The sequence below is a fragment of the Notolabrus celidotus genome, chromosome 19 (assembly GCF_009762535.1).
Source record: "Notolabrus celidotus isolate fNotCel1 chromosome 19, fNotCel1.pri, whole genome shotgun sequence".
Classification (NCBI taxonomy): Eukaryota; Metazoa; Chordata; class Actinopteri; order Labriformes; family Labridae; genus Notolabrus; species Notolabrus celidotus.
The window spans coordinates 25,743,447-25,756,526 of NC_048290.1; the positions used below are offsets into that span (position 1 = coordinate 25,743,447).

At 40.2% G+C, this 13,080-nt stretch overlaps 1 protein-coding gene across 2 annotated transcripts in view; it reads right to left on the reverse strand.

Annotated features, from left to right (window-relative positions):
• exd3 (exonuclease 3'-5' domain containing 3) overlaps positions 1-13,080 on the reverse strand; it is a 56,059-nt gene that overhangs the window by 33,160 nt on the left and 9,819 nt on the right. For both annotated transcript variants that reach the window (XM_034709334.1, XM_034709332.1), the window contains exons 5-19: positions 11,564-11,749; positions 11,410-11,463; positions 11,136-11,275; positions 10,926-11,032; positions 10,639-10,712; positions 8,666-8,704; positions 8,398-8,564; positions 6,888-7,041; positions 6,599-6,797; positions 6,413-6,522; positions 5,729-5,915; positions 5,395-5,552; positions 4,279-4,497; positions 4,060-4,113; positions 3,837-3,968 (exon numbers count right to left, since the gene is read on the reverse strand). In XM_034709334.1, the coding sequence (XP_034565225.1) occupies positions 3,837-3,968; positions 4,060-4,113; positions 4,279-4,497; positions 5,395-5,552; positions 5,729-5,915; positions 6,413-6,522; positions 6,599-6,797; positions 6,888-7,041; positions 8,398-8,564; positions 8,666-8,704; positions 10,639-10,712; positions 10,926-11,032; positions 11,136-11,275; positions 11,410-11,463; positions 11,564-11,749 (1,980 nt within the window). The remainder of the gene's footprint in view (positions 1-3,836; positions 3,969-4,059; positions 4,114-4,278; positions 4,498-5,394; positions 5,553-5,728; positions 5,916-6,412; positions 6,523-6,598; positions 6,798-6,887; positions 7,042-8,397; positions 8,565-8,665; positions 8,705-10,638; positions 10,713-10,925; positions 11,033-11,135; positions 11,276-11,409; positions 11,464-11,563; positions 11,750-13,080) is intronic.

Genomic DNA, 13,080 nt, shown 5'->3' on the forward strand with positions numbered 1-13,080 from the left:
GACAATATGGATTTAATAACTACCAGACTGACTTGTTTTCGGACATATTGAAAATCTTTCAAAGTGGCTACAAACCAAAAGCAGGTCCCTCTCTTCTGTGATTGACATACTTAAAATCAATTAAAGCAAGTATATGACTTTTAGGACAACTAATTGCTTAATTAAATAACCTATGTGTTCTTTTGTATTCACAACTATTGTTTCTCTCAGCGTCATCCAGTCCATCCTGTGTGCTACACTTCTGCAACATCTATTACTAAATTATCATTTATACAGACGATGTGTTTCTGTTTGCTTCTTCAAGCAAAGACCTTCAGCAGGCATTAGGGCAGTTTGCGGCTGGGATGAGGGTCAGTACCTCCAAGTCTGAGGCCATGGTTCTCTGCCGGAAAACAGTGGATTTCTCTCTCTCGGTGGGGTGCAAGTCTTTGCCCCAAGTGGGGGAGTTTAAGTATCTCGGGGTCTTGATCGCATGTGGGGGTAAAATGGAGCGTGAGATTGACAGGCGGATTGGTGCAGCGTCAGCAGTTATGCAGACATTGTACCAGACTGTTGTGGAGAAGAGGGAGCTGAGCCGGGAGGCAAAGCTTTCAATTTACCAGTTGGTCTATGTTCCAAGAGATGAGTTTCCTCCAAAGGGTGGCTGGGCTCGGCCTTAGGGATAGGGTCAGGAGCTCAGACATACAGAGGAGGCAGCTCAGAGTAGAGTCACTGCTCTTTCGCGTCGAAAGGAGTCAGATGAGGTGGTTCAGGCATCTTATAAGGATGCCTCCCGGACGCCTCCCTTTAGCGGTGTCCTGGGCAGGTCCAACTGGGAGAAGGCCGGGGGTTGAACCAGAACTCGTTGGAGGGATTGTATATCCCACCTGGTCTGGGATGGCCTCAAGATTCCCCCTGGAGGAGCTGGAAAGTGTTGCTGGGGAGAGGGATGTCTGGGTTGGTCTGCTTGGACTGTTGCCTTTGCGACCCGACCCCAGATAAGTGGATGAAAATGGATGGATGGATGGATGGATGGATGGATTATTGAAACTGCAGATCAATGTCAGATACAGTACCACAGCACTTTTAGCCAAAGCTTATCAAAGTACTCATCAGCTGCTGGGCCTTTATGCAAATACATGAAACACAGATGTGACTTTTAAGTTTAAGTTTAAAAAGTTCTTCCTCTTTTAGAATCAATATTTAAATAGACATTTCTGTTGGGCCTGCACAATATGAGAAAAATGTGGGATTTGAAAAATATGCTAGATGTACCTCATGGATCACATATGATTCCAAAAGCAGGGCTCCCTGCTAAATTGGCACCAATAATCAGAGGTTAGCTGATAACTTGCGCTTCATCTGACATTAATTAATTAATAGTATGTAAGCAATACAATGCTGTTATACCCAGGCCTCAATCCAGAAGGTAAAACGTGCATACGTTAAGTGAGAAAGAAATACTGGTTGAAACTGCTGGGAGGAACTTCAGGTTTGAGGGGATTTTGACAGAAAGATGTATCACTTTGTTGATCCTGTCCCATACATGCTGATGTGGTATTGTCAGACAAGAAATCTCATCCTGCTGTCTTTGAAACATCCAAATGTGTCACTTGTGTAGATTTTTCTGGATGAAAAAGAAAGATGACCAACATGACTCAGTGTTCTGGTATCCAGGTCTCCAGAGACACAATACTTTTGCAAATAAACCCATCAGACATCATCAGTTATGATTTTGAAACCTTAATAACTGCAGTGTGTTTTCTTTTTTCGTCACTTCTTTGATGTAATTCAGTACACGTATGCAGACAAGTATGTATGGATACATAAGGAGGCTCCTCCACATCTCTCTCTTTCTCTCTGGGGTTCTCCATGCTGGACACACATTCCTCTGCTCCAAAATCTCTGTTGGGTCCATTGATACTTTCAGACAAACATTAACCCTTTCTCTGCACGATCTTTACACACAAGTACACAAGTCTGTGGTTAATCTCCTCTTCTCTGTCTACTGTGTTCTTTCACTTCTCTTTCCTTGCGACATTCATCAGCGCATGAGGGAGAAGCACCGAGACACAAAGGGGGGAGAAACTAACCCATCCATTGCTAATCAGAGAGCTTTACAATCAGATAACAAAGGGGTTAACTTCGCCTGGGTGGGCCATGGAGCAGCCCCTAGGGTGAAACTCTCCCCGTAAGGCACACAACATTGTGATCACCTTCATTTACTATTTGAAAAAAAGACTGTTTCAGTGGAATATTTCATTATGTGAAGAGTAACCAACAACTTGAACAACATTCAGATCTTTTAACCCGCATCCTTAAGGGTGTGGTTGAAAATACTCTTTATTTTTGGTTTCGATATTATAAGGGTTAATTGCAGATATCAAAACTGGGTCCCTTTTCATTTAGCTCTTATTTATATTTATCCTTTCAAACAGATTTTAAATTAGACTAAGGATTTAGGATGTAATGGATCGCACAAGATTGCTAATATTTTTTCAGGTTTGCTCAGACTCTATCTGAGGCAGGGCTGTTACAAGAGGTGTATAAGTCACATCAGGCCTCCTTCTGGCCATACAATAAACATAAAAGTGACTCTACCCTAAAGTGTGAATGAGCAGTAAAGACATGTAGCTGGATGACCATTTGGCTGCTGGTTGTTAAAGGCAGACTGAGAGTGTCTGATTTTGTCTGTGTGTGTTGCTGTCATCTTCCTGACTTGAAGACAGTAGAGACAGCATCAAGGTGGTCCTGTATGTTTTACATTGTGGGTCTGAGACAAATGCACCCAGTTGATTATCTTGACACATTTGGGGGCCCCCTACCAGGAGCAGGCAAGAACACCCAAGTTTGGAACTGGTCCTGCAAAAACACCCACTAGTAGTCACAACGACGGCAGTAAACACACAAACATTGTAGCACACAAGTTTCCCCAAACAGCCACCCAAGAAGATACCTGCAGGGTCAGGTGCTTTATATCTGACAGTGACTGGTCATTTAGTTTGTTTTGTTCTCTTTTTAGTAAAGAACAATATGATGTGTGAAATTGTAAAGAAAGTATTAATCAATAAAGTTTCCCCTTGTGTCCTTCAAAGGTCCTCCTTGTGTAATCTTTCATGGTGAAATTTCTGTTTTTCTTGAAACAATTCACATTTCATTCTTGAAACACTGCCCTTTCATTCCCCCCTCTGTCCAACATTTTTCTCTATCCAACCATCAATTCTTTGCTCCACCACCACACACGCAGTATAACTGTTGGCAGAGACTAAACAATTCAACTCTGACACATCTTCCCTTCAGCCACAACCTCCAGCTACTCCTAGGGCCTGTGAGACATTCCAACGCCATATGGGATACCCAATCCCCTTCAGTGTCTCCTTATATCAGGTTTGTATACATTCACCTCTTGCTCTAGCCTCTCAAACCGAGAAGTGACATTCCAAGTCTGAAGACCTTGTTTTTGTAGCTAGAGTTCAGCATGTCAAGCCCCCCCACCCCCCACCCCCACCCCTCCCGCCTTTGTCAAAATGTTCCCAGAAAAATAAAATGAAGGTTTCCAATCCTGCTTATCATATTTTCATTTCTTCCCTTTTCTCTCAGCGTTACGCAAAACCCCCACAGCCGCCACAAGCTTTGTTCTCATTATGCAGGAACCAGTTCTGCATTGTTTATAACCACAGAAATATTGCCTGGGTCGGCAATTTCATTTCATTTCATTGTTCTCACTGATTAAGGAACTAAAGCTTTTTCCTATTTCTCTCTTAGCTGCCTTTTTGATGTTAGTTTAAATAAATATGATATGTGACACAGAACTCAATCAATGCCACAGTTCAGAAACACAGCGTGAATTTCTTTACCTGGCAGCGGCTGAAGATGTCGCCCGGTGTGGGTTGGACATTGAAGTGTCTGAGGACTCGAATGGCTTGGTCTCTGGCCTTCTCTGAACAGTCCAGGAGCAGACAGCGACCCTCGCCCACCTGGGATCGCAACTATATGCAGAAACAAGGGAACATGTATTTAAAACAACACACACAGACAAACATAATGTATCAAAAATGATTCATATTAGTTAGAACTTACACTTTGGAACGGTTGTCCACATGTGAGTATGACACGGCCTTCAGCTTGTGCTAACTGCCACACAACAACAAACACATTAGAACAGAGACACACATAAAATGATTTTTGGTTTATGGTAATATGTCGGGCTTTCTTACTTTCAGTGTAAATTTCCTGATGTGTTTATTTTCTGTGTAAAACAAAAAAGCATGTTTGTGATCCTTTTGAATGCTTACTAACCTTCCCTGCTTCTCTATGATCATCAGTGTTCTCCAACATGATCACATCGACTCCCAAACAGCGCAGGTACCTCCCGAGTCCCTGCAGCATGTTGTCACACACCACCCGCAACTGCTGGGGGGGCAGAGGAGGGGTGTCTTCCTTTGGCTTCTCGCCACACAGGAGGCCTTTCTCTGCTTCAGAGCAGGGGGGACCGACCCTTTGAGCCCCCTGACATTCCTAAATGGACAGAGACAATAATGTGATACTTAACCGATCCCCACAGGGGGATTTTCTTTTCACTTGCACCGCAGTGAGGGGAGGTCATAGCACGGGCTGAGCTTTACAACTGCACCCCTGGAGCTGAGAGGAACTGCTGAAGTGTCTTGGTCAAACACACAGTGTCACTCCCTGCAGGTTGGGTGCCTAATCCAAGGTTCTTCACTTTGGGATTTTCTGCATTTTTTATGGCACTTGGTGGCTAGTAGGTTTTTTACACAACGTAGGTATTGTTAAATGAATTAGCATAATATAATCAAATAATAGAAAATGAGTTGTATCTTATTCAAAATAAGGATCTGTGAAGCAGAACAGGTCAGGAATAACTGTCAATGATCTGATGATAGAACAGTCAAAGGACATTTGTAATATTACAGCTAAAATCTCAAATTTTGTCCTGTTTAATTTGCTCTTAAGCAGCTTTAATAAAAAATTTAATTGTGATACAAATGCCCCCCTAAAGTTGCCTGCTTTCTTTTCCTTGTGATCCATATTTAGCCATGAGAGTACCAGGACAAATGTAACAGTTTTGATCAAGTTTGTAACCTACAGAATATAGTTTTGATATGAGAGAATGGCCATATTTTATTAAAGTGAGAAGAAAATATGTAAGAATTGGTGTCGAGAGCAGGCCAAGTATTAAACAGATTCTGGCTTCAAAACTACAGTCTATGTCTGCTCAATCATTTTGTGCTGGCCTGGCCTGGCCTCCTACAAACTTGTGATTCTCATCCATTTATTCCCACAACCGTATCTTCAGAGCATTAAAAATGGCAATCTCATTGAACAACTAAACAGTGTCAATAACAACCCTTGCAGGAATTAAACCAAAGGACTCCTGACTTCTTTGCTTTTTACCGCTTCAGTGTGCTTGGCTTGCTTCTCCTTCTGCTTCTTTTCTTGGCTCTTCTCTGGTGGAGCTGAAGAGATGCTGGGCAGGTCAGCCGGCAGCCCAAAGGATGCCGGGTCACTTGAGAGCACAGAGTACACATCCAACAGGCAACAGGCATCTGCCACTAAAATGAGATTTATAAAAACAGAGTGAGAGAGTGGAGAAGAGGAGGGTGAGTTATTTGGTATGTAGTTTGTAAAGGGCAAAGTGAACCAAATCGTCTGTGATGTTCTCTGGTGAGAACATCAGTGGCCATCTGTCTCCCTGTTATTGTCTGTCTGTGCATGCTTAAAACCTTACCTGCATATCTAATTTGGCTGATGCGCAGTGGCCGTTTTTCCCAGTTGGACATCTGCTCCGTTTTGTCCAGAGGCTTTCCAAGAACCTGTTGGACCAGCAAACTGAGGCCTTTCTCGGCAGAGTCCTCCTCTCCTACCAGAACCTCTTTTGGTCCATTTTGAGTCAACTTGACGTTACCACGCTGAATCTGTCAAATATGAAATATTTTAGATATAAATACAGCAGCCACCTATGTTAAATAAAACAGGCTGTCATGGTAGCAATTACAGTTACTTAACTTAAACATCTACTGTTATAATACTTTTAAAACATTTAAACAAGTCCCTCCCATCCTAGTTCTACCAAAAAGTCCCCTTTCAGCCAGAAACTCTCAGATTTCAACACTTCTTCTTGAATTCCTGACATCCAGCAGCCTGCTTGAGCAGATGGTGAAGCAACATTATCACTTATAGAAGCATGTTTCCATTTCCACATTCCTATCCTCCTCAGGGACTTTAAGTCCAGCTACATATATCTCCACAAACTACAGAGCCACAGCTGCAGTACAGTATGTACCTGAGTTATTCCCATGCAACCGAACACACACAAGATTAGAGCTGAGAAAATGATAAACTAAATAACAATCATATGGTCCTACTTTCTGAGCAGAACCAGGCCTTCTGTGACTCAGATTGCTTATGTTACCTTCTTGTGTATATGAAGAAGATCAAGCATCCCGTTCATCTTCAGTGGCTCCTCTAAAAACTGCTCCCAGGTGGCCAAGAGACACTTGACATCCCCTGACATACCGTAACCTGAAAAAGACAGAAGTTAGAGACAGGAGAACTGTCTGAATAACTGGATTGTACATGGGTAAAATCTTTTGCTCACCCAGTTTAAGAACACTTTTCTCAGAGAACAAACTCCTGATGAAGCTGATCGTATCCGGGTGTTGGCAGAACCCAGTGGCACAGAGGTCTAATAAGAAAACCTGCTCACAAACTGCAAGCTGTATCAGGGCAACTTTCTGAGTTGAGATGCAGCCAAACGTGGGCTGCCACTCCATGTCAACTCCTACTATACTACCTTCCTAAGAGAGGACACAGACACAGAAGGATAAGACATATTCCAAAAAAAAGTACAACCTTTTAAATGAAATCACATGTTTCTTTCTTTGTACCTTCAGCACAATGTTTTGACATCTCTGGAGAGCTTCCTGCGTGTCCACGAAGTGAACTTTGTCTTTGGTGAGTGGAACCTGATAGAACCTTTCACAGTGAGACTGAGAGGGTACCCACTCCTCTGCGTGTGCTGCATCAGCCAGATGTATCTGCCTGAATCAGGAAAATAAATATGTGTGTTTGAGCAAGTAGGCCCATTAAAAAAAGAACAGACCAGAAAAAAAGGGAAAAAGAACAGAAAAAATCCTGCAGAAAAAAAGTTGACGCATACCATAAAGTCATGCACAGCAATGGCCGGAAAGATTGAGATAAGTTCTATTTGAGAAGTGCTGCAAAGGAAAGTTGTTGATTAAGGGCATTCTTGCAGCTACATGGGATGCAAAGTCAAGTTTGCTCATTGGTCTTGCAGTTAGCCGTTGAAGTGGCTCACTCGTCCCACAGAATTTGAGATAGTATTGAGACTTTTAAATGTAAACTAAAACATAAACTAAAACATAAACTAAAATGTATTTATTCAGTCTGGCTTTTATGTAGGGTTTAACAATTCTATTACTTACCTTTTACTGTAATATTGATTTAAATGTTGCTTTATTATTTTAGTAGTTTTAATTGTTATCTTATTCTATTTTTATTTATTTATTTATTCATTCATTTATTTATTTATTTATTTATTTATTTATTTATTTATTTATTTATTTATTTATCTACTCAGTTTTATTGATATTTTTAGCCTTTTCAACTCTTATCCTTACCCTTTTTAAATGTATTTATTTAACTATTTGTATTCTTAATTTTGATGATTTCACTTATTCTAATTACATATATTTTATTGTTGGTATGCATTAGTCTCCATTTTATTTTATGTTATTTTTATTTTTATTATTATTATTTTACTATTATTATTGTTGAATTATTTTAATTATTATTATTATTATTTTTAATATTATTGTTTTATTATTATTATTATTATTATTATTGAATTATTATTATTATTATTATTATTATTATTATTATTATTATTATTATTATTATTATTATTATTAATAATATCTTCCCCTAATATGTCTTGCCATTATTTTATTTCTGCTTCTTTCTTGTTTTTAAATCGCTGTAAAGCACTTTGGGTTGCATTTGATTTGTATAAAAGGTGCTATATAAATAAAGCTTGATTGATTGATTGATTGATTGATTGATTGATTGATTGATTGATTGATTGATTGATTGATTGAGTATTAAATCTAAGTGTCTGAATTCCATATGAAGATGTATGGCCTCTTTAATGAACCTCATTTCTTTAGCCCAGTTCAAATGAGCAGCTGTAGCTAAAACAGCAAAGACCGACTGACATGCAATGTGTGAAAAAGGGATGTGGTGAACAAAACTTCAGGCTGCACATCAAGGATAAAAACTCTGTAGCTGACAGTATCCCTCTTTAAAAAAAAAAGTACTGCCTGTGCATACCACAAATTACATAATAGGATATATTTATGCATATTTTGGCCGACTCACTGTAGTTCAGGCGGTAGACTCTGCTGCGTTTCCCACAGCCCACAGGGGAGTCGATGTCTGGGGAGGTTATATCTCAAGGACCACTGAGAGGCTTTCTGAAGACCACAGTATTTAACCAACATCCCTACCAGCATGATCTGCAGCTCCACGTCGTCTGCAACCACGTACTGCGCGGACGAGTACACACAAAAGTTAAACAGCCTGCAATACTATTGATTATCATAAAAATATACTGCCTAATGTTTTCCTACACAGAAGGAACTCTTACCTGTACATGGTCACACCAGTTCTCCTCCGTCATGCCTTTCTAAAATAGAAATTGGTATGAGAAATACAGAAATTCATCTGGTTGATTATCTAATTTGTGTAGTTCGTTCCACCGCTGAAAAAAAGTCAAACAAAAAATGCCAGCAGAGTAAATTCTATCATTTTTATTCCTCCCAGATCATTCCCACTGATCCACACGTCAATGAAATACCACGTGTGTTCAGTCTGTTTGTCAGTGCGAGCAATGTGTATTGAGCAAAAAGTTAAGAAGAGTCTTCATTGTGTATCTATTTTTTTCTTTGACTTTTAGGGTTCATGTTGGTGGATTTCATTTTTTAGAGAGTCTCTGTGTTTTAAGAAACTTCCTTGACCCAATCAACTGAGATTCCACAGAGATAGGTTATCAGCTTTTGTTGTCTAATAAGGCAGAATAAGGATAACTTTGACAGTGATCAGAGTTGATGTATGTTTCACTAAAATTTGAAAATAGATCTGAGCAAGAGGACATTCGATTTTGAGTGAACATTTATTTGACCCTGAAGACACCAGAGTACAAATACCTCTGTGTCCTACATCTTATGAAACCCCTTGGACCTATTGGAAGAAAACTTTATAGATTCAAAAGTAGTGTACTTGGGATACGCTTTAGTCTCATCCTTACTTAAGGGTAAAGGTCCAAATTCTTCTAAGAAAACATTTTTGGTAAACCATAATCCAAATCTCACAGTTTTTACAAGTACACGTTCATCTTTCACCGTGTGTGCTGTAAATTCCCCCAAAATAAGAGGCCGAAACTTTATGTACTGAAAGAACAATTCAAAAAGTCATGTAGCTGGGGCACCATTGGCCTAGCAGTTTGAGCGCACACCCCATGTACAGAGGATATAGCCCTCGTTGCAGCAGTCACTGGTTTGACTCCCAGCTTCGACCATTTGCGGCATGTCTTACCCCACTCTCTACTCCCCATATGTCCTTCTCTTTTCAGCTGTCTTTAACAATAAAGGGCAAAAAAGACCATAAATACAACTTAGCTGTGTGGAAAAGTGCAAATAAACTGCAGAACCAAGGCAGGTTATATTTCAACTTTCAAGAAAGCATTAATGATTCTCATTCTCAAAAAACGTCAAATGAAAAAATCAACATGTTTCTTACGAGGGGCTTTGAATATGTAAGCTGATGTCTTTCTGCAATGACTATTTTCATTGATAGTCACTGTCGGATGCAAATGTGTACAGCACAGTTAAATGTTGTCCTGTTTTGTCTGCTTGTTTCTTCCTTAACATTTCCTTATTGCTCCATGTGTTTTATGTCCATGGCAACTTTCTCAAAGACGGTTATATCATGTCCTTATAGCTTTTAGTCATTTTAATCGTACTGGGCTATTTGTACTTTCCTTTCCTTTTTTTCTTCTTTTCATTTTCATTTTTTCATTTTTTGTTTGTGTTTTGGTTTCTCCTCTCCCTTCTTATTTTGATTTGATTTGATTTTACTTTATTTCATTTTTTGTTTTTGTTTATTCTTGATCTCTTTAGGGAGCCTTTTTAACACCTGGCAAGGGACTACAGGTGTAAACTAGCCTTTTGGCTAATTCTGGCATAAGTGTTAATTAATATGCATGGTCCTTTTAAATGAAAAATAAAGAAATAAATACAATTATGAATTATTTTTTGAATCACTTTCTGGTTAATCGTTTGGACTATATTGAAAAAAACTGTGAACATTTCAAATTACTTGGAAAGTTTGCACACTTACACACCAAGATAATATGCAAATGGTGCAACCACTGACAATAAACAAGAGGATAAAGAGGTTTTATTAGTTTTAAATTGGGAGACCAAGAAAAACAAATATCTGTCTTTCACCCCAAAGGTACCGACTTCATTATCAAGATTTGTACAGACTGAGCAGCTCGCCTGAACACCTGGTGTAAGTTATGAATGTCAAATCAAATACAAATCCAGCTGCACCACTCACCTCCACAAATCTCTTGTACATGAGGAAACGCATAGAGTCCATTCTCCTCTTGTGCAGAGCGTGGGGACACAGACCTGTGACAAAAAAATGGGATCATTATTAATTCTGCTTTAAGTGTACCCAAATATGAACACCAGACATGTGCAGAGTCACACACACAGACACACACAGACACACACAGACACACACAGACACACACAGACACAGACACACACACACACACACACACACACACACACACACACACACACACACACACACACACACACACACACACACACACACACCTGGGTCAATGTTGAACTTCTCCACAAGTCTGAAAACATTTTTGGTGAGAAGCTTTGGCTGGATGTGGCCCATGGACTGTTTGGACAAAGAGAGGCGAGGAAACTTTCTGTGGAAACACACACAGGATACATCTATGTGAGCTCATACAGCAGATCACTTATGACTTCAAACAAACTGTAGGTTTGGACATGTTCATACACTCAACATACTTGATTACGTGTTCCACACTAAAGTTTGGATGGCACCAAGAGTCCAGCAGGGTGACCAGTTGTGTTTCCAGATGATTGTGACCTGTGACAAAGGACTCTGCTAAAGGCAGCTTGTTCTGCAAGATGAGCGGTATACACATCTGCAGAAGAAGAATGAGACAGAATTTTGATGGTTTGATATTCTGGAGAACACGTAAAAGGTAAAGTTAGTATCTAACATGTGTTATTGCTTTATATTTTACTACATATAGACACACACAAAGGTTTCACTCACCTCCTCCATGTCCAGCTCCTTCTGTAGCTTCAGTTTTATGCTAATTGCTGCTGCCTGTGAACAAACACAAATTATAAATCAATGTCAAAACTAATTTGTTTTCCAAAATCTTCCCACAATAAAAATCCACGTTAACTTTAAATGAGGCCCTCACCTCTTTGTAGCAGTTAAGAGCTTGTAGCCGGATAATGTGCAGTCGCAGTGTGGCTGGATCCAGAGAGTTGAGCTGGTAAGTGTTTAAAAGACCGTCTACATAGCTGGGGTGGCTATCTGTTAGTAAGCTCAGAGCTCGCCGCTTAAGTGGCAGTCGTTGCTGCTCTGGGAGTGAGCTCAGGGTCACCTGGCAAAAGGATACAAATAATGAGAATCAAACAGAAATGTTAAAGACACTGGGAAACATAAATTGAACATTAAAAAGTCACATAGAATATCAAAGTTAAATGTGTAATCAAGCTTAAACAAAAATCTGAGTGAAAATAAACATCCATAACTCTGAAAAAACTCTGTTCAAAACCAGCTTATTTTACAGGTCAGAGCATTTCTCAGGACTGTGTGGGTGTGGCCTAACTCTTTGATTGACAGGTCAAGAGAGAGTTCACAGCCTGCATGTTTGAGCCGTCTGACTCTGAATCTAAAGACATAAAGAATCCGGAATCAGAAAACTATTCATTTTAAATAGTCTCTGAGTGCTGAGTCACAAAATACTTCAGAATCGGAACTTATATCATTTATTCGTTTTATCACTCCGTAGTCTCCGGAGCAGCGGAGACTGAATTGTAGTTTGTGCATGCAGAGGAGCTCGGCTCCGAGTGTCAGACAGAGCTGTGTGTCTAAACTCTGAGCTGTTTGGGGAAAGTTAGTGAACCGGTCGTGGGGAAGGTTAGTGAACCGGTCCTGGAGGAAGATAGTGAACCGGTCCTGAGGAAAATGAGCCAAGCATGTGCGGGACTGCTTTAGGCACTCAACCGCGTCCCAAAATTTCCCCAAATTCACCGCAGTTAGGAAAATAGAAGAATGACAACAAGCTGTCATCTTCAGCGGTGGATGTGCAGACAGGGACACACGAGCACAGCGGCACAAAGAGCAGAGAGACAGCTATACAGACAGATTACAGATAGTACGTGATCAGAAAACAAGCTAACAGTTAAGGCAACACTGCATCGGGATTCTCCTTCTCCTCTCTTCATCCATGTTGTCTTTATCGGCCTCTGAAAACCTTTGACTTGATGACTCCAGGCCTGCCTCCGCTCTAAATGACATTTTTAAATGACATCTGCTCTGTGCTGAATTGATGCGTCGTGCTCCGGCATCCAGCAAAAATAGAAGTCTTACGTATCTGATCCGTTGCATTTCGACCTGCCGGATCAGAGACGCTGCCAGTGGGGGTTAACAGATTGACTAGAATAGAAACTTATCAGATCCAGTGCTGTGACGGATCGGAGACGGACCAGACACAGATCTGGTGGAATTTGGACTTAAGACGTCAGGAGACGGTCTGAGCAGGAGCGGAGTAATTTTGTTGAACATATGTGCATGTGACTTAGTGTTTCATTTCAGATTAGTTGTATATTTATGACTTAATAAATATCAGGTTAAAACAGCCCCATTAAAACCCAGTTTGAAAACGTGCTAAAAAAACGTAATTGAACATATTTGAAAATAGGTTGAAGT